The sequence below is a fragment of the Pelodiscus sinensis genome, chromosome 16 (assembly GCF_052426305.1).
Source record: "Pelodiscus sinensis isolate ZL-2025 chromosome 16, ASM5242630v1, whole genome shotgun sequence".
Classification (NCBI taxonomy): domain Eukaryota; kingdom Metazoa; phylum Chordata; order Testudines; family Trionychidae; genus Pelodiscus; species Pelodiscus sinensis.
This window is the reverse complement of record NC_143067.1, coordinates 17,858,096-17,880,539: the sequence shown is the minus strand read 5'-3', so window position 1 is coordinate 17,880,539 and position 22,444 is coordinate 17,858,096. Positions and strand designations below refer to the sequence as shown.

The 22,444-nt window shown below is 42.7% G+C and overlaps 2 protein-coding genes across 2 annotated transcripts in view; one reads left to right on the top strand and one right to left on the bottom strand.

The window, feature by feature from the left end:
- The window catches only part of SEPTIN8 (septin 8), an 89,309-nt gene extending 78,184 nt beyond the window's left edge, over positions 1-11,125 (top strand). The window contains exon 10 of the mRNA XM_089769506.1: positions 10,898-11,125. Within this exon, the coding sequence (XP_089625632.1) occupies positions 10,898-11,063 (166 nt within the window). The 3' untranslated portion in view covers positions 11,064-11,125. The remainder of the gene's footprint in view (positions 1-10,897) is intronic.
- On the bottom strand, positions 7,596-21,435 carry CCNI2 (cyclin I family member 2). The gene is made up of 6 exons (XM_089769507.1): positions 21,125-21,435; positions 17,026-17,182; positions 15,728-15,862; positions 13,479-13,553; positions 12,181-12,321; positions 7,596-9,982 (listed from the first exon to the last, which is right to left on the bottom strand). Exons 2-6 carry the CDS (start codon positions 17,137-17,139, stop codon positions 9,578-9,580), a joined length of 870 nt encoding a protein of 289 aa, XP_089625633.1. The 5' UTR covers positions 17,140-17,182; positions 21,125-21,435; the 3' UTR covers positions 7,596-9,577.
- Positions 21,436-22,444: the final 1,009 nt, after the last annotated feature.

The window sequence follows — 22,444 nt, the reverse complement described above, 5'->3', positions numbered from 1 at the left end:
TTATATGCTGTACAAAAAGAGATGTTTTTCTATCTTGGGGAAAATTCTGAAATATCAATTAAAGTTTCTGTCCTGTTGGGAAAACATTGCTTTTCAAGATGCTTATAAACAGTCTTTCACTGTGTGATTCTCTAAGAATAGATCTGTTGGATGTTTCTGTGATATCAAGTTGGCCAAACTCTCACTACAAGATCTCCATGAAAAGGAGTCTCCTTACTGACACTTCCTCTGTGCTAATGGAAGTTATATATACTTATGAGGGGGCACAATGTGCCCTTAATTCACTCAACAGCTATAGAAAACAAATGTACCGAATATTTGGTGCTTTGTGGATTGCAGTGTATGTGAGTGAAAAAAGGAAGGCGTATGATGTGTACACATGACCATTGAGGCTACGTCTAGACTGCCCCCTCTTGCGCAAGAGAATATGCAAATGAAGTGAAGTGGTGAATATTGCCACGCATTTGCATACCTAATGAGCCGCCATTTTGCGCAAAAAAACCCTCTTGTGCAAGAGCCGTTCTGTTGCTTTTTTTCAGGAAGAACGGCTCTTGCGCAAGAGGGGGGTTTTGCGTAAAAGCCCCTTGTACAAAAATGGTGGCCCATTAAGTATGCAAATGAGGCGTGGCGATATTCACTTCTATGCCTCATTTGCATATTCTCTTGTGCAAGAGGGGGCAGTCTAGATGTAGCCTGATAATCTTGAAGTTACTAACATCTCAGCCATGGCCTAGGAGCCCAGTGAGTTATTAGAATTAGATTAATACACTTCCAACAGAGTCCCAAGCAGATGGAAGTGAAAGCAAATGTGACGTAATCACATCCTAAACTAGGATTTAAAGAAACTGACCTATCATGTCTCTGTGGAAAGTGGGTGATGGAAAAGGGTACATAGTTCTGTGTAGTAACTGAATTGGTAATAATTAAAGGTGAACACTTTGTGACCTGATAAAATATTTCTTAGAGTGGCTTCTCTCTTGCAAGAGCAAAGCCTTTGTAATAATATTTTGCATTTCTGTACCACCTTCCAAGGATCTGAGAGCTGTTTTATAAACGTTAGTGAATGCTAAGCTTCACTCCACCCAGGTGAGGTAGGTATTATTTGTAGTTTATAGACTGGGAAAAATAGAATACAAGAGATCAAACAATTGGTCCCTACCCCACATAGCAAACCTGTATCTGGTTCTGCAGCAAAACCCAGTTTTTTTTGCCTCCCAATTCTGTGGTATTTAAGAGGGAGGATTGTGTAGTGGTTAAGTGTATGAAGTTTTTAGGGTCCAGACAGGTTTGACCTCTTTGTACTTATACTTAGAAAATTGTATTTTTCTTGAACTAGCTAGTCTCCAGACGTCCTCCATTATGGTAAAACTCAAGTACAAGAGAGATGGGTTTCACTTTCTTTCACTCACGGTGGAATATCTTTATTTTGGATGGTTTTTTCAGTGTGATAGTCACATTTTTCCAGCTTTACCAGATGATTTAAAAATCTCAGTTCCAAACAAAGTCTTACACAAGCATGAAATCTTCCTCGAATATGTCTCTGTTCAAGTCAGGTATGCCTTGTACATACTGACTACTGCATGTTACCAGCGTATGTGCAACTTTAGACGTTGTGTTACTTTGACCTTTTGTGCACTCTATGCTTGATGCAATTTACTTGCAACTTAAATATTGACTCTCTCTTGTTCTTTCTGTAGCTTTTTTAGTCTTCCCAGTGCCTGCTCCATAACATCAGGAAGACATGTTAATTAGAAGATTTATTAAGGCCAAAACATCTCATACAGAAGAAATTAATTGGCGCTTTCACCTTTATGCTTGCAATATATTGCACAGAAGAGAGCATGTAGCAAGTACTAAGACATACTGTATCTTTTGGACAAGTTCCCTTGAACAGGTTTCTTGATAAATGAAATCTAAGATACTTAATATAAGATAAATTGCTAATTAAGGCTTATGCATGACATGCACTAAAACCAGGATACTAATGATCTCTGGGGTTAAGAACCCATACAACTTAGTCCTAAAAACATTGTTTTAAAGTTTCCAAGTAACAGAGGAACCAACTTCGTGTGTTAGCATGAATCAGATTTTCAGCTTGCTGCTTCAGCTGCCTTTGTAATGGGATTTATATTTGTTCCTCTTAAAATGATTTTAGATTGTAACTAGAGAAGTTTCTAATGGCCTTAACCTATCAGCTGGATTCTAATATTTCTTAGCAATAATTACTTTGTATACTTTTTAATGTAGATTATTGAAAACTTTTATAGCCAACCCTCCCCCACCTTTTATTGTTCAGTTTTCCCAATGATAACACACATACATGTTCAAAAATCCCTTCCCCTCTGTCCTCAATTTCTGTGCTTGCACCAGATTCTTCAGTTCCAGGTAATATTGATTGCAATTCCAGAATCCTTTTCTATCTGCAAATAATCTATTCATGTGATGAGTGATAATGGAACCATTTTAAAGGACAACTAAATGTAATTTGTTAATGCTGGAGATAAGTTCTATGCAGTAGAGCCTAAAGCTAGAAAAATGTTGAGGTCATGGTTGTAGGCTATAAATGCCAGAGGCCACTTCCCCTAAAGCAAATACTGTTAAAACGCTACACTTCCGCTGCACCAAACCAAATGTATAGACATACACAGATGCCCATTTTTACATTTTTGTTTAAAAGTAAATACATAAACTAGTTACAGGACTAACCTAAGGTAGGTTTTATAAAAAGTTGAACTGTGTTCAATGAATATAGAATTTAAAAGAGTTCTTTATAGTAAACCTAAACATTTGCAGTGAAAAAAATGAAGCCACATATTTATAATCTTAGTCATAAATCTAGTTATCTTTGCCTCATTTTAAACATCTGTTTTAAAATAAAACCTGATAGAAGCAGAGTGGTGGCTACTAAGGAGCTGGTTACAGCTCTCTGATTCACTGTCTCTCAGGTGCAGGTTACACCAACATTAATAAGTAATATTACCCCCGCCCCTGTGCTTCAAAACATAAGCCAAACCACTAACTTTTTGGTGTTTGGGAGGAGACTCTTCTCACAGGCATGTTGCTGCATAGTTTTTTATTCTGAGGTTTTTCACCTTTTCTTGGTGCACTGGTATTGTTTGTAGAGATGATATGGGACTAAATATTATGTCTGTTCCTATGCCCTTACTTTCCCCCTTTAATAATATTTGCCCATTGTAGCCATGTACTTTTCCTTCAAGTTTCAGCAGATGTGTTCCTTTCAAGAAACCTGTGGGAAGGGCAAATGAACTATCCATCTAAAATTCTTTATTGTTGTACTTCTGGGTCTCTTCAGTGTCTGGCCACAGGAGTTTCCCAATATGTGTAACTGTAAATTACCTTCTCTCTCAGATTAACTGTACAACATATGCAGTAAGTAGGGATCAAAGGGTGGAATATTATATGAAATACCCTAATACTAATAGATCCATGTCTATAGCAGTGTGTCTTCACATTTAGATCTGTTTGTAATAGGCTTTATTGACTGTGGAATATCACCAAACTCTGTAGCACACATTTCATGAAGAAGAGACATGACCAGATGGACAGGACAGGAAACTTTGAGAGAGAGAGAGAGAGAGAGAGAGAGAGAGAGAGAGTGTGTGTGCATGCAATTCTACATGCAGTTCACATGGGTTGAGATTTTGATTCAGAATCTCAGACTGCTTGGGTGGCAACAGTATCTGAAGTAATAGGAGACTGCATACAGGCTAAACCGGGATGGGTAACAATTTTTGAAGGGGGGACACATCACAAATTTCTGGAGTGGTTTACGGGCTGCCCCTGGAAGGGGTGGGGTCTCTGTCAGAAGGGGCCGGTCCAGGAGGCTTCCCGAGCTCCATCCACAGACCCTGATTGACTTGGGGGTGGTGGGAGCACGTTAAGTCTTTGTCCCCCATGTCCCAGTGCCTAGAGAGAACTGCCAACTGTTCTGAACAGCTGGTGGTTCCCTCTGGTGCCACGCACCCCTGGCAGTGGGAGGAGACTTCACATGCTCCCCTGTCCACAGGCTCAATTGGCCTAGGGGCAGGGGAGCACCAGGGTGGCCGTGGGCTGCATCAATGAGTTTGGCAGGCTGGATTCAGCCTACGGAGGCTGTCTTGCCCACCCTTGGGCTAAGCAGTCCCATGAGTTACGTATAGTAAATGATTTCTTGTGTTAAGGCACGTCTGCGTAAAAGATATTTGTTACTGTGTTTCGGTGCTTGGGAGGTCTGAACAGGGTAAGCCAAGGGGCAAAGAAGAAACCATCTTTGAAAGCTGATGTCCATTATCTAGGATTTTAATTACCCACCACTCTGCGTAGGCATAGGTACTGCCCATATTCATCACGGTGGAGCTCACTTAGAACTGTCCAGACTCACTTTGGGCAGCAGTGTGTTTTTGACTGGTGCAAAGGTATGCCTATTTGAATATTTTAATGTTAAATAAGTTTTCAATTACAAGAAATTTTTAGAATTAAATGAGATCCCTAAAGCAAAATTCAGAAAGATTTGTGACAGGCATTTATCGCAACTTCAGACATGGACCTATTTTGTGTTGTGCAGAAGTTTGAATGTGCCTTTAGTTAAGCACTGAATGTTTGTAATGAAAACAAACCTCACCCTCCCCAGCCAATGTTATCCTTGTTATGATTTCTGCTCTCTGTCTGTTAGAGACCTGTGGTTTAGTTTTTAGTGCCATTAAATGTTGTGTTCACCAGGAAAAATTGTCTGCTACATACAGCATGTTCACAGGACTAGAATACTCCATTCTTTCTCTCTCTCTCTCCAAGATCTATTCGGAACAGGAACTTTCTAATCACATAGCGGAATCATTTTGGCTCATTTTCCCATATGATTCTGTTGTTGTACTTTGATGTTAGCTGAGGGATTGAACCTTAATGTAAATGACCAGTGGCCAAGCTCATCCCAAGATGATGCATTAGTGCCTTGTGAATGGAAAGCAGTTTAATTTCCAAAATCCCAAACTGCTTTTCCCTTGTCCAGAGCAAAACAAAGCTGCCAAGCTCTTTATTTGAATGTTTGAGGGATGCTAAATCCAAAACAATTTGTATTCTGCTCAGACTGGAGAGGTGAGAGCAGACCCAAGTCTTTTCACCTTACTAGACAATGTGATCTCTCTCACTGAGCTACATTACTCTTAGGAAATATTCTGTAATTAGCCTCTGGCATTTCTTCACATGGACTGTCAACATGGAAACCAGGGCTAGGCTATCTATACAGACCATCAGCAAAGGGAACCCAAACCAACCATAGTATATAGCCCTTTGTCACTCCTCCCTGGCCACAAATTCTGCTTCCCTAATTACAGAAGTAGGTGGTAATAACATGCCTTAAAAGTTCAGTAAGAATTTTTATCCACCACCTAAACTTCACCCTTTATTAAAATACTAGAGAAAATGCCCCTGAAGCCAGAGGCTGTTCTCACAATTGTAAATCAGGAGTAACACTGCTAAAGTCAATGGAGCTGCCATGGTATGTGAGAGAAGATAGCCCAGCCCTTCTTTCCTATGTTGCAATATTCTGCATCAAATCTCTCATGGCATGACACATTGGCGCAGGAGAACATTCTGTTAAAGAGCAAACCACTCCCCCAACAAATGAGTGTCATTAATTATAGTCCTCACAGAGCTCTGAGGTAGAGGTATCAGTATTTTATCCCCTCATCTCCCAAATAAGGAAACAGGCACAAAAGTTAAGTAACTTTCCTTAGATCACACAGTCAAGTCAGTAGCAGACCCAGGTGCCAAATGAGCCAGCTAGGCTCCCAAGATCTGTGAAGGTAAATCAATTCCCTCTCCTATGCTCATCTAATAGCCCAAACTGTTTCCCTGTTAGAAACACATGTTATTGGCTGGTTTTGTTTAGCAGAAGCTCTGAAAGTCTTGGGTAAAGACCACTGACAATACTTTTCCACCATAAGTTATGAGAGATGTATGCCTGGTATTTCTATCTATATCTATATATATGTATATAGGCCTGGTGTATAATTATTCATACTCCAAGCCTCTGGCAAATGAACGATGCTGCCAAAACCAGTTCTAGGCATGCAAGACCTTCACAAGCCAGTGCAGAGCTGGCTGAATCTGTACAAAGCTGCCCAGGAACAATGGCAGGTGTAACCTCTTTACTAAAGTGATTATTCAATCTTCTAATGATACATAACAGTTTAGCTATAGCTGCTATTACCTGAAAGATTTGAGTAATTAACAGAATACAATGAAGTCCTTCATACAGTGACGAGAGACCAGTGCAAATCTTGCTTGGAAAGATGTAATCTGTGATCCATGTGGACATGTTCAAAAAAAGGAAAATACTGAAAGTGAACTTGGCAACATATTTCTAAATTCTGGTGTGATGAATCCCTAGGATTTGTAAATAAACAGTGCAAACAGTCTTCCCATGCTGATTAGTTGCTCGGTTAATAAGGGAAGAGGTGCTAACAAGGCTAGACTGTATTCTATTATAGGTGAGGGAATTTGCATGCACCTCATAACAAATATGTCATCCTTGTAGCTTGGGTCAGATTACTACTGCAGCTCTTGTGTCCTTAAAAGAATAAAAAGTACATCTGAGCAATGCACCCTGGAGTTTTATATGTTTTAATGCAGGGGTGGGCAAATTGGTTCGCCAAGGTTAGTCCCTGGCAGGCCACCACTGCTTTATTTATCTGTGTCACTGCTATATTCATCTGCGATTGCCACTCCCATTGGCCATGGATTGCTGTTCCTGGCCAGCAGGAGCTGCGGGAAGTGGTGTCCCTGTCCACACCGCTTCCCACTGCTCCCATGGGCCAGGAATGGTGATCTGTGACCACTGGGAGCTACACTCACTGGTATCTGTGAAGGCACAGGTAAACATGATGGCTACAGCCTGCCAGGGGTTAAGCCTTGTGAACTGCCTCCATTTTATTTCCCATCCCTATTCTAATGGATGATCTTTAAATAGACAACATAGCCATGGTAAGTGGCATTTTGTTTCCTTCTGTGGAGGCTGTGCAGAAGTGCATGTATAACACAGCTGTAACATTAGAACAATCTGGCAGGTGGCGCATGCTCCCAAAGTTACAGAGCTTTGTTGCAAATAGCTTCGTTGCAATGGGCACTCCTAGATTTCGCTGTTAACTTTTCATGTCAAGTTACGTTCCTAGGTTTGGAAATGGACATCTCTGAATGGGCTTTTCAGTGTGAGTTTGCCTTTAGAATGACGAAACCATATACAGAGCCAGTTAAGTGCCATGGACTGGAATAGAGAGAGATTAAATTTGGCTTTGTTCAGCAGTGTAGCAGGAATGTCCGGCTGTGGGGCAGGAAATGACCCGCAAGCTCAAAGCTGAACAGGAAGGAAGACATGCATGAATGTTTTCAGCCCCGTTGTAGCGAGGTCACTGCTACTGAAGATCCAAAAGAAACAGGACAGAAAATGAAATTGTCTTGGGACCAAACTGTCCCTTGACAAATATCCCCAACAATGCTGTTGCCGTCAAGGAGATTGCATGGAATGGAATCAGGGCAAAAGCTGGCCCTATTCCAATTTTATGTTCTTAACCTTAAGGAACACACTCAGACAACCAGAATTTAGATTATATTTTATTTAATGAAAACTACAAAAGATAACTTGCCTCTAAAAATCAGGCAGTCAAGTCACAGTTTGTGATAGAAATAGGAAGGTGCTGCTGCTTTTTTTTTCTGTTTTTGGTCCTACCACGCAATGAAAACCTTCCTTATGTTACTTAGGCAGGATTAATAAATAACATTTATTTATTAAGTCCCTCCATCAACTAGCCCTAAAGATGCATGGAAAGCCATATGAATAGTTTTCTATTCTGATACAGTGCATTGGTTTTTAATCCCAATTTCAAAATTTACTACATCATTGCAATCAGGCAAACCACCGTGATCAATCTGTAAGGAGATCTGTGGTTTAAACTAGTATCAAATGCAGCATTCAGTTTGTGGTAGCCCTTGCCTTGCCATACAACTCCTTCATATGTTCCAATGGTTGTCAAATGCACTCATACTTGCACCTCTCACTTACATTGTCATCTCCTTGCTATTCAATTTTTGGTACATTTAGCACCATGTTTTTGCAAGTTTAAAAGAAATCTGGCTTATGCACGCGTGCACACATTCACAGAGATGACATTGCCACAGTGCTTAAAATGTTGACAGTGTAACAGAACATTTCTAAAACTAAATCGGTTAATTCAGCTATTAAGAGCTATGAGACTGCACAACATAGCTGAGGGAGATGCTTCACGTAAGACAAGCAAAAAGAGATGAGCAGGACAAGGTATGCCAGGAAACCTCATCCTGCATTAAAAAGAGTGCTGCTGCAAAGCTAGAGTGAGGTTCTGGTAAATTCTCTATTCGTTTCAGGGTGATAATTACATCCATGTCTCTGCTTAGCCCACCCCATTTCTACCTTGGCACAACTGAGAGTGAATGGGACAGGGACATCACTCTCATGAGCCATGCTTAGCCTTACGTGCACTCATGAAGGCAGGCAACTAACTTTCATACTAGGCCACAGCTTGCAGGATCAAGGTCTAATCTGTTTTCCCTTCAGTATTCTTCTGCTTACACTTTCAAACTAGTATACAAAAAAAAATCACTTAAGTGCTGGCCCCCATTTTTAAATAAAAAAGTAACAATTACCCTATGAGGACTTGTCCTTTAGAAAATGTGCCAAGCTGCATTAAACCAATCTCAGATAACAGAAGTCAGTTTAATGGCCTCACAGTGGCAAGTGATAGTTAAGGCAAAGAACCAAATGTTTTTTTAAATGTATGTCTGAAAAGTTTGAAAAAAAGAGAGATGGTTTGCATGCTACAGTATGAACAAAATTCACTTGCACCACATAATCTGGGGAAGTCAGCTGCAAAGCCCATGGGATTCTTTCCATTGGTTGCAATGGAATCTGGCTCCATCCCTAAAGGCTTGATTCTGAAAGATGCCAGAGAACTGGGAGCATCTTTTGAGTTTGAGAGCAGGACCCAAGTAAAACTGGATGTTCCTAAAGTGAGGCTTAGGCTGTGCTCATAACACATTTTTATTCACTATTAAGAAGTTTGGTCCCAGTATTTCAGTAGACCCTAATAGTCCATGCAATGGGAGCTCCCTTCCACACAAGGCAACTCACCCACAGCTGTTCATATTATGGAAATAGCCTGTCATGGAGAGCAATGTTCCAGTCTGAGTGGAAAGGCTGTAGTCACAATGCAGGTATGCTGGGAGAAAGCCTAAATAATAGCTGCTCAAGGAATGTGGTTCCATCAGATCCTCTAGGCCCCATCTGCTGAATTTAGATCCCTGAGTTATATGACTTCAGCCTTCCATTGCCGTTAAGGTTTCTACCTAGTTTTATGCTCAGAGCATACAAAAATGGTGGGGGAAGTAGCAACCATTGTTGTATGATGCAATTAAAAGAGGGCAAATTAATGATTTTGGCCTTGCTCGATCAAAAACAAGGAATGCTTTCATTTGACAGTATTTAGCATTCCACTCATCTGATCTATTGGCAATTGCATTTGTTAGTTCCTAACAATTATGGCCTCCTCTAGTTAATTTCAGCTGGCTGTAATGGAGGACAAGGAAAACTACTTTCTTCTTGCCTCAGATTATTGATTGAGCCAGTGATGCTGATCCTTCCACCATCTGGAACACCATCCTCATTGTATAGGTTCCTGAATCCATCATAGAACTCATCTGTCTCCATGGTGTCTTCATGAATTTTGATGGAAGTAGGTGGGAAAGTTGCTGGAACTGGCTGACTCACAGTGACTCTTGAACGTATTCGACTTGAATTTTTCACTTCAGTGTAACAGTTGGGTAACTTTTCCTTGGGATGGGCTTGGATGGCTTGGTTGGCAGGATTAAAGATATAAACAGCATTGGATGGCTGTAAATGCATTAGCTGCTGATCCACAAGCTCTTTACAGTGGATGAATTTGATGCTGCTAACCTGTAATGAAAGAAACAGAACCAGTTTTCTTCAGTTTGTTAAATTATTCTGTCCTCTAGTCAAAGCTTTAACTGATGTCCAATTTTAAGTAAGCTCAGCGAAAAGAAAAAAAACCTGTATCAAATGTTACAGTATGTAAGGCTTACAATAATAGCTTAGCATTGACAGAGCTTCTCACGAGAAGCTCTCAAAACATGTTACAAAAGGTGGGTAAAAATTATGACTCCAGTGTTACTGATGAGGAAACTAGACTGTTGAGTGTTCAGTGACCGATTACCCCACACTTACATCATAAGCAAATGGCAAAGCTGAGAACAGATTCTAGGGTTTTTTACTCCCAAACTAGCTCCATACTCACTGCACATGTTCCTAATGAGCACCCACGTGTTCTGTAAATCAGAGCAAATGTCTCTATTTCAAGACAAACAGGAAATGCCCAGGAAGTAGGGTGTGGCCTTTATCTTGCCAGATCTTCAAAAGAATATTTTTAGCTGAAGTAAATGCACAGAAAGATCCTGGCATTCCTAGATGATATAATGGGGTAGATTTTCAAGCACACTCAGCACCCAGCAGTTCCCACTGAGCACAATGGAGATCCTCTTCTTCAAGAGCAAATGGAAATTAATCTGTCTTGAAAATTGGGTCTAATATGATCAACCCCCCCTTTCACAGTAACAAACCCTCATCACTAATTGCAGTCACTCTCTCCTCCAGGAGTATCTAATTCCTATTAACACGAAAGGGGTTGGTATCAAAGGGAGACTAGACCCTGACATACACATGCACTCCTGAGAAGTACATTAAAAACGTGCAATGTTGGTTGTAAATACGCCGCAAGCTTTATTAATTTTTCTGTGTGCTGGCCTCAGATTTGTGGTTTGAGGCCATTTTGACTCCTACCTGTGCTTTCTTTAGCAGATCAGTAATAACAGGAAACCAATCAGGAGTCAGCCTCTCCAACTCTAAGGTGATGATCACCAAAGCCAATGTGGAGCCCTTAAACTGCAATAGTTGGTGGCATGCCATACAGTGCTGTAGCTGTTTGGTCAAGAACGCAACATGGCGGGAAGGATTCATCTGAGGCAGCCCATTTAGTAGATGGGGCCAGTTGGACATCACCATGGCATGGAACTGGAGAGAAGATAAATATATACATGCAAATATATATATATATATAAAGCAAAGGTCAACAGTGTACGTTTCATATGTTATTGACCAGAAGTGCAAACTAATTTCAATCCACATCAGGAAGTGTAGAGATATTTTTTTCCCCTGTTACCACGTGTTACTTGGTTTGTGTTGTACTTGCCAACCATCAAACTGTTTTAAAGCTTATAATGAATGTAAAGGTCTGTGTTTTCTAACAAATTCTGACGTCACTGCATTATCCTGATTGCCAGCATAGGAGATTTGAATTTGACTCGTATAGTTAAAAAAGAAAAGTGGCATTCAAGCCAGCAGATAGGAGTAAAATCAGCTTCTGTTTCCTCATCATAGGAAATTCATAGTCCAAGCACCTGCCTATGATAGGTGGTTTTCAAACAATCAGCAGCTTAATATGGTTTAAATAGCCATCCATTACCATAAAATGAAAGAGTCCAGGATATGTTCATATCACGTGATTTTTGCCTTATTAAGCACATGATCGTTTCTTTAAGAAAAGTGTAATTGTTTCTATAAAGTGTTTAGCAAATAATGTGACTAAGTGCCAGATCAGTATGGTCTAATTGCCTAAAGCAAGGATCAAGTTTCAGTGGGGGAAAGAGATGGCTTAAGAGGACCTGCGCGTGCAATGTAGCAAAAACTCTGACAGCTTTCTATGTACAGTATTAATAGAATGGAAATAGTTAGAAATATTTTTGCAGTGTGTATTTAAAATAAAAATGGAGTATAGTTGTGCTGCACAGGAATCTTTTTAAAGTTCATTTTAGTTGTCCTTTAAAAATGGGGGTCTGGTTGAATAATTTTTAAACAAAAAAAAGATTTTGAATAGCAGAGTGTTTAAAACAACATTTTTCACTGTAACGTTCTTCAAAAGACTTGCAGATGGCTAAGAATGTGTGGCTTAAAAGTCACTGTGGAGGAGTGTGAGCGTGTGCACGTGCATCTATGTTTTCTAGTCTTACTTGGTAAAAGTGCTGTTTCCTTAAAAGAGAAACAAAACTAGTTCAGACTTTTGCAAAATTCTTAGTGCTTACAATGTTTAAGAAATCCATAGGTGTTGCTGTATAAAGATCCCAGTGAAGTTTATCTAGTATAATTCTTTCCATTCTCAAAATCTCAGCTGGAGAGCATTTACAACCACTCTGCACTGCAAGCTTCTTCACTGATGGCATTACCTGTGAAAATTGGAAATAATAATAATTAATAAAGAAACCACCTTCCTACAAGAGGTTGTTTGTGACCTTTTTTGTCTTTGCATGCAAAGGGGTTTGTTTAACATATGGGTGCCTTGAGGTGCCAAGAAATGTTTAAATTCACATTACCCAATGTCAATTCTAAATACCGTTCAACAACACCAAGAGGGAACATGAGCCTGTTTAATGTTAGAGATTCAAGAGCACTGCTTCCCCAGCCTTATTATTTTGCTCTTGTGACAGTCTTGCTGAAGCCTCCAGCTAGTCTGTTTCTCAGTGCTTTTTCTTTATTTGTGGTTCTCTTATTTCCTGTGGCCAGTGACTCAACTTCTCCTGTATACTGGGAAAATATTGCAAAGCACAACCTTACGGTATGTATTGGGTGAAGACTCATGCACATTTCTGCAGAGTGTTTCAAGGATGTTGACATTTTCAAGGAGAAACTCACTTCTGAGTCCAACATTTAGAATACTGTGTTCTTCTATTTCATGACCTTTAGAAAGGCCTTGATCTCAGAGCTCTTCTCTTTTCGTTATAGTTTCAAAAAGAAAAGCTATGGGCACATTTAGTTAATAAAGAGGTGAGGATGCAGTTTTATGCTCTTTAACGGCAATTTTGAGCTATCATTAAAAGTCTTCGATTTTTTTTAACTCTTAATCTAAATTTAAAATGCAATTTATCCAAAATGTTTGAAATGATTTTGAGGTGTCCTTTCAACATGCTGCAAGCGGGTATGTGTGCAGTTGCTGATTTTAGTGTTTAACAAACCAATTGGGAATCAATCCATGAGTATCTGGCCCAAACTACAGTGATTTAATGCAACAGAAGTTGAGCCATATCTTCTGCCCTCATTCTAACCTTCCTTTGAAGAAGGAAGGCCTGTCTTGGCTTCCTTATCCTCCAAATTTCCCATCTCAGCAACACAAGTGAAGGACAGATCTTCAATAATATACATCTTTCATTCAAGGAACTCATGACACTTCCCAAAAGTTGGTTATACAATATCAAGGCAGGAAGTGTGTCACTACTCCCACTTTACAGGTTAGCTAATAGCAGACGCTAAGCAGGCAACAGCCCGGAAACATGAATAACTTCCTTGAATGACAAGAAATTGATTTACTGAAATAAAACTTACGGACCTCATCTTCTTCGTTGGTTTTTGCTGCAAGGACGAGGCAGGTAATTGCTATGCACCGAAGGTATTTTACTTGTGCCTGAAGAAGAAAGAGCAAGACACTGAACATAGAAGATGATGTTCTCAATGAAAATAAACAATGGTCATTCAGATAGAGAGGCCCAAATCTTCACCTAGGCTGTGTCTAGACTGCATCCCTTTTCCGTAAAAGGGATGCAAATTAGACACATCGCAATTGCAAATGAAGCGGGGATTTAAATCCCCCCCGCTTCATTTGCATAAACATGGCTGCCACTTTTTTCCGGCTCGGAGCTTTGCCGGAAAAAAGCGCCAGTCTAGACGGGATCTTTCGGAAAATAAAGCCTTTTCCGAAAGATCCCTTACTCGGAATAAAGGATCTTTCGGAAAAGGCTTTATTTTCCGAAAGATCCCAGTCTAGACTGGCGCTTTTTTCCGGCAAAGCTCCGAGTCGGGAAAAAGCGGCAGCCATGTTTATGCAAATGAAGTGGGGGCGATTTAAATCCCTGCTTCATTTGCAACTGCGATGTGTCTAATTTGCATCCCTTTTACGGAAAAGTGATGCAGTCTAGGCACAGCCCATTGGTTTGCATTAAATCTGCTTGGACCTACGTTGTAGTTTCTATTAATAAAGGATAATATGATGCTTAAATCCCAGAAGCATAGGATTGGAAGAGACTTCAGGAGGTCATAGAATCCAACCCCCTGCTAAAAGCACAACCAATCCCAACTAAATCTTCCCAGCCAGGGCTTTGCCAAGCCAGGACTTAAAAACCTCTTGGGATGGAGATTCCACCACCTCCCTAGGGAACCCATTCCAGTACTTCACCACCCTCCTACTGAAATAGTTTTCCCTAATGTCCAACTTAGACCTCCCCCCACAACTTGGGACCATTGCTCCTCATTCTGTCATCTGACACCACTGAGAACAGCGTCTCCCCAACCTCTTTAGAATCCCCCTTCAAGTAGTTAAAAGCTGCTTCATTCTTCTCTTCTATAGACTAAATACAGGCAGTCCCCGGGTTACGTACAAGATAGGGACTATAGGTTTGTTCTTAAGTTGAATTTGTATGTAAGTCGGAACTGGCTCCAGATTCAGCTGCTGCCTCTGAAACTGACCAGGGGCTGACTACAGGAAGCCGGAGGCAGAGTTGCTCTGCCCCCAGCTTCCTGGAATCAGCCTGATCAGTTTCAACAGCTGCTGAATCTGGAGCCTGGGACAGAACAGCTGGGGCGCTGCCCGATAGGTTCCCACAGGACCAACCCGGCAGCACCCCAGCTGCTCTACCCGAGGCGTCCCTCAACAAAAGCCTGGGAGCGGCTTTGCTCCTGTCCCCCTGGTCTGCTGGCGGCTTTGCTCGGGTGTCCCTGGTCTGCTGGGGGGGGGGGTCCAGCGGCTTTGCTGGACCCCCCCAGCAGACCAGGGAGACCGGGAGAAGCTTTTCTCGCCCCGGAGGACACGGGTGGCGACCCGCTGCCCGTGAGCTCCGGGGCGAGAAAAGCCCCGTTCGTAAGTGCGGATCCGACATAAGTCGGATCCGCGTAAGTCGGGGACTGCCTGTACGCCCAAATCCCTCAGCTCCTCCCCATAAATTAAACAAAGCAAAGACACAAAAAATGACAATGGAAGGAATCCCCTTCTTCGTGCAGGTAACACAGCAATCTGTGCTTAAATCTTGCAATACAACAAGCCCTACTGTACAGTGCTACCAGGCAGAATGTGATGGTTCTATTTATTTATTTACTGTAAATTGGTGGGGACTTAATACTAGGCTTGAACTTTTGCCTGATGTCAATTGTGAATCTAAGTAAAAATACATGAGAGGCACCGGTCGTGCTCACATTGATGGCTATGGGAAATTCTGCCTTTGATTTCAAGGAGAGAGCAATTGGGCCCATAGTTTGTGCAACTATTTTTCACCACTGTTCTACATAAACACTTCATGTTTATAACTACATCTGAAATATAATTCAGGGGAAATCCCTATTTAGGACAGCATGCAAATATGATCTTAAGTTAAGCTCCTGTTTCTGTCCTATTGACTTAAGGTTTAGCTTATGCCTGGCTCAGATTGCTATCTGAGCTCTGTGTTTTCTAGAGGTTCACTATCTGAGTGATTCGAAATACCTGCAGTCCACCTAGATCCGTGTACAAACTTAACCCAAATTAGACATTCACAGCAGCCCTCGTTAATAATAAAATAATACAATAAAGCTTCCAAAGAGAATCTCTACCTTTACTGATGCCAATAACCGGTTAAGAATGTTGATAGCCAAGGCAAACGTTTCAGAGCAAAATTGGAACTGGGAGCTTAATTCTGCAATCCAGAGAACTGCATTCTCATAATTTGAGGGAGAGATATCTGTGCCCTGAGATGAAGGAATAAAGTTAAAACACAATTGGTAGCTTGTTAAACAACACACTTTCTTTGGAGGAAGAGGATTTAAAAATCCGTCTGTTTAAATGTTCTTATCAACAGCTCAGTTGCACTTTTAGCCCAACAGTGATGATCATTTTGAGGGCGATTGAGTAGTATATCTAGGGGTTCTTACAGCAGCTCCTCGTCTCTCAAATTTGCTTAATCCCTGGACTGTATAGAAGCTAAGTTTGCGACTCTACAGGATATGCTGCAAAGCCTCTTTACCTACTCAGGTTTTTCTTGTGGGGATGTATTCCGAGGGGAGGACAGACTTCTTTTAGTCTTGTTGGTAATGCATTATTGTGGGTGATTTACGGGATGCATTTACATGTTAATGTAAAAGCAACTAGAGTGTGTGAAAGGTGCAGTGTATAAATTAGGGACTGATTCAGATAATAGTGTCCACCATTATCTTGTAGTATATTGATCTTGAATCATCAAATGATAGTACCAGGTTCATTAATAAAATAAATAATAATACCTTGCCTTGATATAGCACTTCCATGAGATGGTGCAGAGAAGGGACATAGCCCGAAATGCTTTTTAAGGGCAATTTTGCACTTTGATCTCAAAGCACTTTACAAATGCAGGTAAGCATTATTATCTCCAGTGACAGACAAGAAAAATGAGCAAGGTTAAGTGGCTTCCCAAGGTAACAGAGTGAGCCAATAGCAGAGCCAGGAATAGAATTTAGTTTCCTGACTACTAACCATTGGATTGCAGAGCAGCCTGTCTTACTCGCATCTGAGTGAAATAGAGGAGTAGGGAATAAAAAAGTGAACAAGCGCTGTAGATTTTAGGATTACTTATATATAGGACCATTGATTTAACACCAAACAGACACCTACACCCTTGTCACCCCATTGCCACTTCCGAGTCCCAGGTTTTGATTTATACAAGGATACTCTCTGCATTTTAGTTTGGACCAATGGTGTTTTACATATTATGCATCTTGTTATTCTAAACTGAAACCTGGATAGACACCGTTCCCATTCCTGCTATCTAGGTCATATAGGGTGTGGACATGTAGATCAGATGGCAGAATTGGGACTGCATTTTGCAGAAAACCTTCTGGCTTCCTAATGCATTTCCAAAGAGAAGAGGAAAGAATACCTTCAGGGTGAAATTCTGAAACACTGGCACCTTCCAAATCCTGGCCTCTCTCGTTAGAGCATTCTCTAGTAGGAAGGGAAGTCCCTGACTCTCAGCATGTCCGGTACACTTCATAGCAATAACTGGAGATGCCAGCTTCCCAGGCAGGTACAGCTGTCTAAACCAATGAAAACAGAAGTATTATAAAACAGTATTACAAGTCCTTAAAACTATATTTTTTCATAGTGATAGTGTAAATGTGTAAACAGTTAACCAATGATCCTGGGCTCATCTGTTAACCGTCACGGTTACACGCAGCTCCTGTCCTCTCATTGCCTCTGTATCAGAAGCAGCAGCACAGGGGTCAGACAGGAACCACATGGCCTCCTCCCTCTTTCTGCTGCCTCTAATATAGAGGCAGCAACAGGGAGTGGCAGGGGGGAGGGCGGGACAGGCAGTGGATTTGATGCTCATGGGGACCCAGCTTTTAAGCAGGCTCTCCACGAGCACCTCTGGCACTGAATGGGGGGTCAGGTGTGTACCAGCTTTCGTGTAGTCGCATTGCCCCTCCCGCATGCCCCCCGCTACTGCCTCTGATACAGAGTCAGCAGCGTGGGAGGAAGGCAGGTGGCTCTGCCAGAGTTGGTACACATGGGGAGCCACCTTCCCTCCCCTCCCCTGCGTGCAAATGTGCACCCACTGAAAATTTCAGTGGATACACATTTACCGGAATAAATGCATTTTAACATCCCTACCCTAGTTTAAGGTAAATCAGTTCAACGCCTTTTTTGTTTTCACACAAAACCTAAGATGAACACAATTGCTTTTGATGGAGTAATAATCCGAGAGGAAAGAGTGTTGCTTAATACAAGGTAAAACTTTGATTGTAATGTTTAGAATCTAAACTTTACAATTTAGTGCTAGTGACTGAGAACCTGAAATGCTACTGGTGAGCCTGTTTCCATTAATCAAACAGAAAGATGCAAGCCAACAGCCAAGTTAATGAAAAATAAACTAGTTTTTTAAAAACTTTGTTGTTTTAATTTTGGAAGTCATTGATTATACGGATAAGGACATTTGATTTTTTTAAATAAAATTTTAACCTAACAGCATTGCTTTAGATTAGAAAAATCACCACCTCTAACCAAGTATTCCAGGTTAACATGTGCATTATACAGAATAATAAACATGGATCAAAACAGTTATACTTGAGTATCATTGTCAAACTGAAATTAAAGATTTTAAAGCTTACATTTCAGTGTCACTTGAGTACGGGTTAAGCCTCTCTAGTCCGGCATCCTGAGGACCTTGCTGGTGCCAAACCAGAGGATTTGCGGAACCACAGGAGGTCAATATTGTCTAGCAACATTATCAACACTTCTACTGCTTACTGGGCTTTTAGAAGACGTGTAGGGGTAAATGAGGGCTAAATAACATCATAGAACACTGAGAGCCAGGACTGGTGGCTGTAAACAAACTTTATGGGACTGCGGGAAACTTGGTCACACCCATGGTAAGTGGACATCCAGCTAACTAAAATCATGCTGGATTATGGATGTTGCTGGTCAGAGAGTGCAGGACTAAAGAGGGTTAACCTGTAGGTGAAAGAAAAGAGCATGAGCACTGGACATAGTGTTTCTCCTAGGGTTCATTTTTACTAATTTTAAGTTCTCTAATTCTTTTGTTTATAAACACTTGTGGCCCCTGGCGCCTCATCTTCGCTTCCAAGAAGTTCCTATCACTATTTTCAGCAGCTCAATTAAGTATTCAAAGCTTCCATGAATTTTCTGGAAAGTACTACACATTTTCCAAGTTGAAACTCCATGAAATGTTTTCCCCTCCCCTGCTAAAGGCAAAAATAATGCACATGACTTTGGCTTTAATTGGCAGTGGGTGTAAAAGAACATCAAAGCTGAAACCTCTAACATTTGACCAAAAGAAGAGTTTGAAAGAAAAACAGTCAGGTCACTTTCTGATACACATTTAACATTTCCCTGTACCTGGTTTAAAAAAAATTAAAAACAATTTTAAAATAGACAACTTATGTGATTAATTTTATTGTGATCATCATCAGGAACAGGAAGCAATTCTTAATATAGAAAAATGAATATTGGCAATATATGTAACTATACTTCCCAAAATACTGTATGTGCCAACTTGGTACTCCAGGGATGTATCAACACTGCACCGCAGCTCAAAATAAGATACACAATTTGCGTATATTATTTTTAAATAGCTTATATAGCTATTGAAATAGCTTTTGTTCTACACAGGACCAAATTTTGAAATAACCCACTATTCTGAAACGTCCCTTACTCCTTGTGGAATGAGGTTTACAGGGATGTCAGAATAGCGAGCCTGTTATATTTTGAAATAACAAACTTGCTGGGAAGATGCAGGATAGCTATTTTGTGATACTCCGGTATACTGAAATAGCGCTGCAGTGTAGATGCAGCCCAAGTGAGTAACAGAAATGATCTCTCACACACTATGTTTACAATGGTTCTTATTGAAATCCATTTGCCATCTTCTGCCTTTCTTGAAGCACCATGTTCTTTGAAATTGCATGCTACAGTAGGGGAATGGATCAAATGATTCAATTCATTTCCTTCTTTTGCCTCTGGCTCCTTTGTTCCCAGGAAGAGGTGCAGCTGGCAACATTTACCCAAATGGTGCATGAGAATAAGGGAGCATCATTCTGAGACACCATCCTCCACACGGGGCTGACAGCAGTATGACGGGGATGGGGCAGGGGAGGCCATATAGATCAGGAATCCCTGGTCATAACTATGGATCCTCAATCACCCTGATGAGGCAAAGCCAATCTCAAGGACATGCTGTGACACATGATGCCCCATTCCCTGAGTGAGAAAAATTCTGGGTCTGGAAGTAGTAGCAATACAGTAAGTTTTACTATTTAAAAAAAAAAGTGGAAGGGAGGGAAGCAGTGGGAGCTTGACATGGGAGGGACAAGAGTGGGCGGCAGGAGTGAGGACTGAAAAAATTAGCACCCATAAGAAATTCTCACCTCTCTAAACATTTGTGAGTCTAGCCAGGGTATGGAGGGAGACATCTCCATAACCCTTTTAGTGTCTAGCTGTGGGCCTCATTGTGTTGCCATGGCTAGCAACTACTGTCTATACTATGCAACCCCCTCCAAAAAGCAGCGATAGCTTTAGAGCAGCATTTATAACCTCCATTCCCAATTTTAACGTGGGTATCGGACTATGGCATGGGTGGGAGTACATACCACAAAGCATGTCTGTTCTTCACACGCCCCTGTCCACATATTGGCCAGATGCCCCATTCATATTGCAAGCCATAGGGGGTTGATTGCACATGTTAAGATGTAGAGTGGATGCTAAACCCCTGGACAGTTCATGATGGTGACCTGGTGCCAGAGATGCCCCTAGGCCCCCTTCTACACATGACCTCTCATTGTGCTTTAACTCCTATTGCAGGGGTGGGGAAGCTTTTTGGGTCAGGAGCCGTTGACCCACAGAAAAATCAGTCAGGCCCAGGCTAGTAGGTTTTTTGTGCTCCAGCTGCAGTGAGGAGACAGCGGATGGGAGGGGGAAAAGGGGTGGAGCACACAGGATCCCCAATGCTGAGGGGGAGTTCAGAGCCTCAGGGGCTGGATCCAGGCAAGCCTTAGGTCCCCCACTCCTGTCTTATTGGGTTATGGAGCAGCTGATGGGGATGAAAAATCCTAGCTCCCCCCAAGTCGTCTGTGTGTCGGACACCAGCTGCCAGGTCTCCTCTGTGCCCCCCAGTCCCTTTTGTTGGGAGAGCAGCTGCACCCCTGCTGGGTCGTTTGCGTCTGGCGCTATAACTAGGCCGAGGGGCAGAGGGCAGGAGCGAGGCAGGCAGCGACTCCACCGACCCTCTTTCGTTTTCATTTCGAAAACAAAAGGGGATCATGTGATGGGCGGGCAACTGGCTACAAAAGTCCCCGAATCACTGGCTCTGGGGCCGGGGAGCGGCTGCCCCACGGCAGGGACCAGCCCGAGACCTCGGGGGGAAAGAGTCGGGGGCTGGGCTCAGAGTCGGGGCGCACCGCACGACGCGGAGGTGGGGGGGGTCAGTCCCGCCGAGAGCTGCACCGATGCCCGCCTCTTACCTCCCGGGCTCGGCCGCGGCGGCTCTTCTGGATCGCGCTGCCGGGGCATTAGAGAACCCGCTTGCACGGGGAGGGGTTCAGCCCTTCACTCCGCCGCTTCCCCTCCCATTGTGTCCAGCCCCCGTTCCGGCTGCTACTGCAGCCTCAGCTGCAGGAAAAGGCTCGGGCAGTGGGGGGCTCCCCGGAGCATGCTAGAGGGGGCGGCTGCCCCCCGCCCAGCCAGCGGGGAAGACAGCCCTGCCCTGCCCTGCCCTGCCCGGAGGACGGACCGCTGGCTGGGTTACCCAGCGGGGAGAAAGACTCTCTGTTGACAGGCGCAGCGCCTGGGACAGTCCCTGTGGGCGGGCTCTTGCCGCGCCAGGCTCCGCCTCTCCGCTCCTGGGGCTGTACAGCCCGCCCCTCCTCCCCCAAAGGTTCGGGGGAGGGCCGGCCCAGCGGGACAGCTCCCCCTCCCGGGGGCTACGTGAGCAGCTGCATGGAGCGGGCAGGCCCCAGCGTCGGTGCTGACCTCCCAGCTCGCACGCAGCTCTGAAAACAGCCCGCCCGGCTGCAGGCGGGACCGGACCGAGGTCAGCAGTGCAGCAGCCTCTGCGTCTCGGACCGTCCCAGCCTCCTTGGGGCTGCCCTGGGAATTCTCTCTGCCCCAGCTGGAGCTCCCTGCGTGCAGTGAGGGGCCTCCGCCGCTCACAACCGGGTAGCCTTTGTTTGGGCTCTGGAGGGCTGCGATGTGAAGGTTTCTCTGCTGAAGCCCGATCCACATTTCGGGAAAAAACAGCAGGCAAGAGCCAAAAGTAAACGCGTTGGTTTGGCAGGCACCAATGTGGAGCGTGGGCTGAGCAGTGCCACTGATCCTCAGGGTTCTGAAACAAAATGCAGGACAATGTAGCACTTTAAAGACTAACAAGATGGTTTATTAGATGATGAGCTTTCCTGCGCCAGACCCACTTCCTCAGATCAAATAGTGGAAGAAAATAGTCACAACCATATATACCAAAGGATACAATTAAAAAAAAAAGTGAACAAATATGAAAAGGACAAATCACATTGCAGAACAGGAGGGGGATGGGGGGGAGGAAGGAAGGTAAGTGTCTGTGAATTGATATTAGAGGTAGGGAGAGTGGGATGTTTGTGAGTTAATGGTATTAGAGGTGATAATTGGGGAAACTATCTTGGTAATGGGTGAGATAGTTCAAATGTTTGTTTAGTCCTTTTTGGAAAGTGTCGAATTTTAACATGAATGACAGTTCAGAGGATTCCCTTTCAAGTGCAGATGTAAAAGGTCTGTGATCATCAATTCACAGACACTTACCTTCCTTCCTC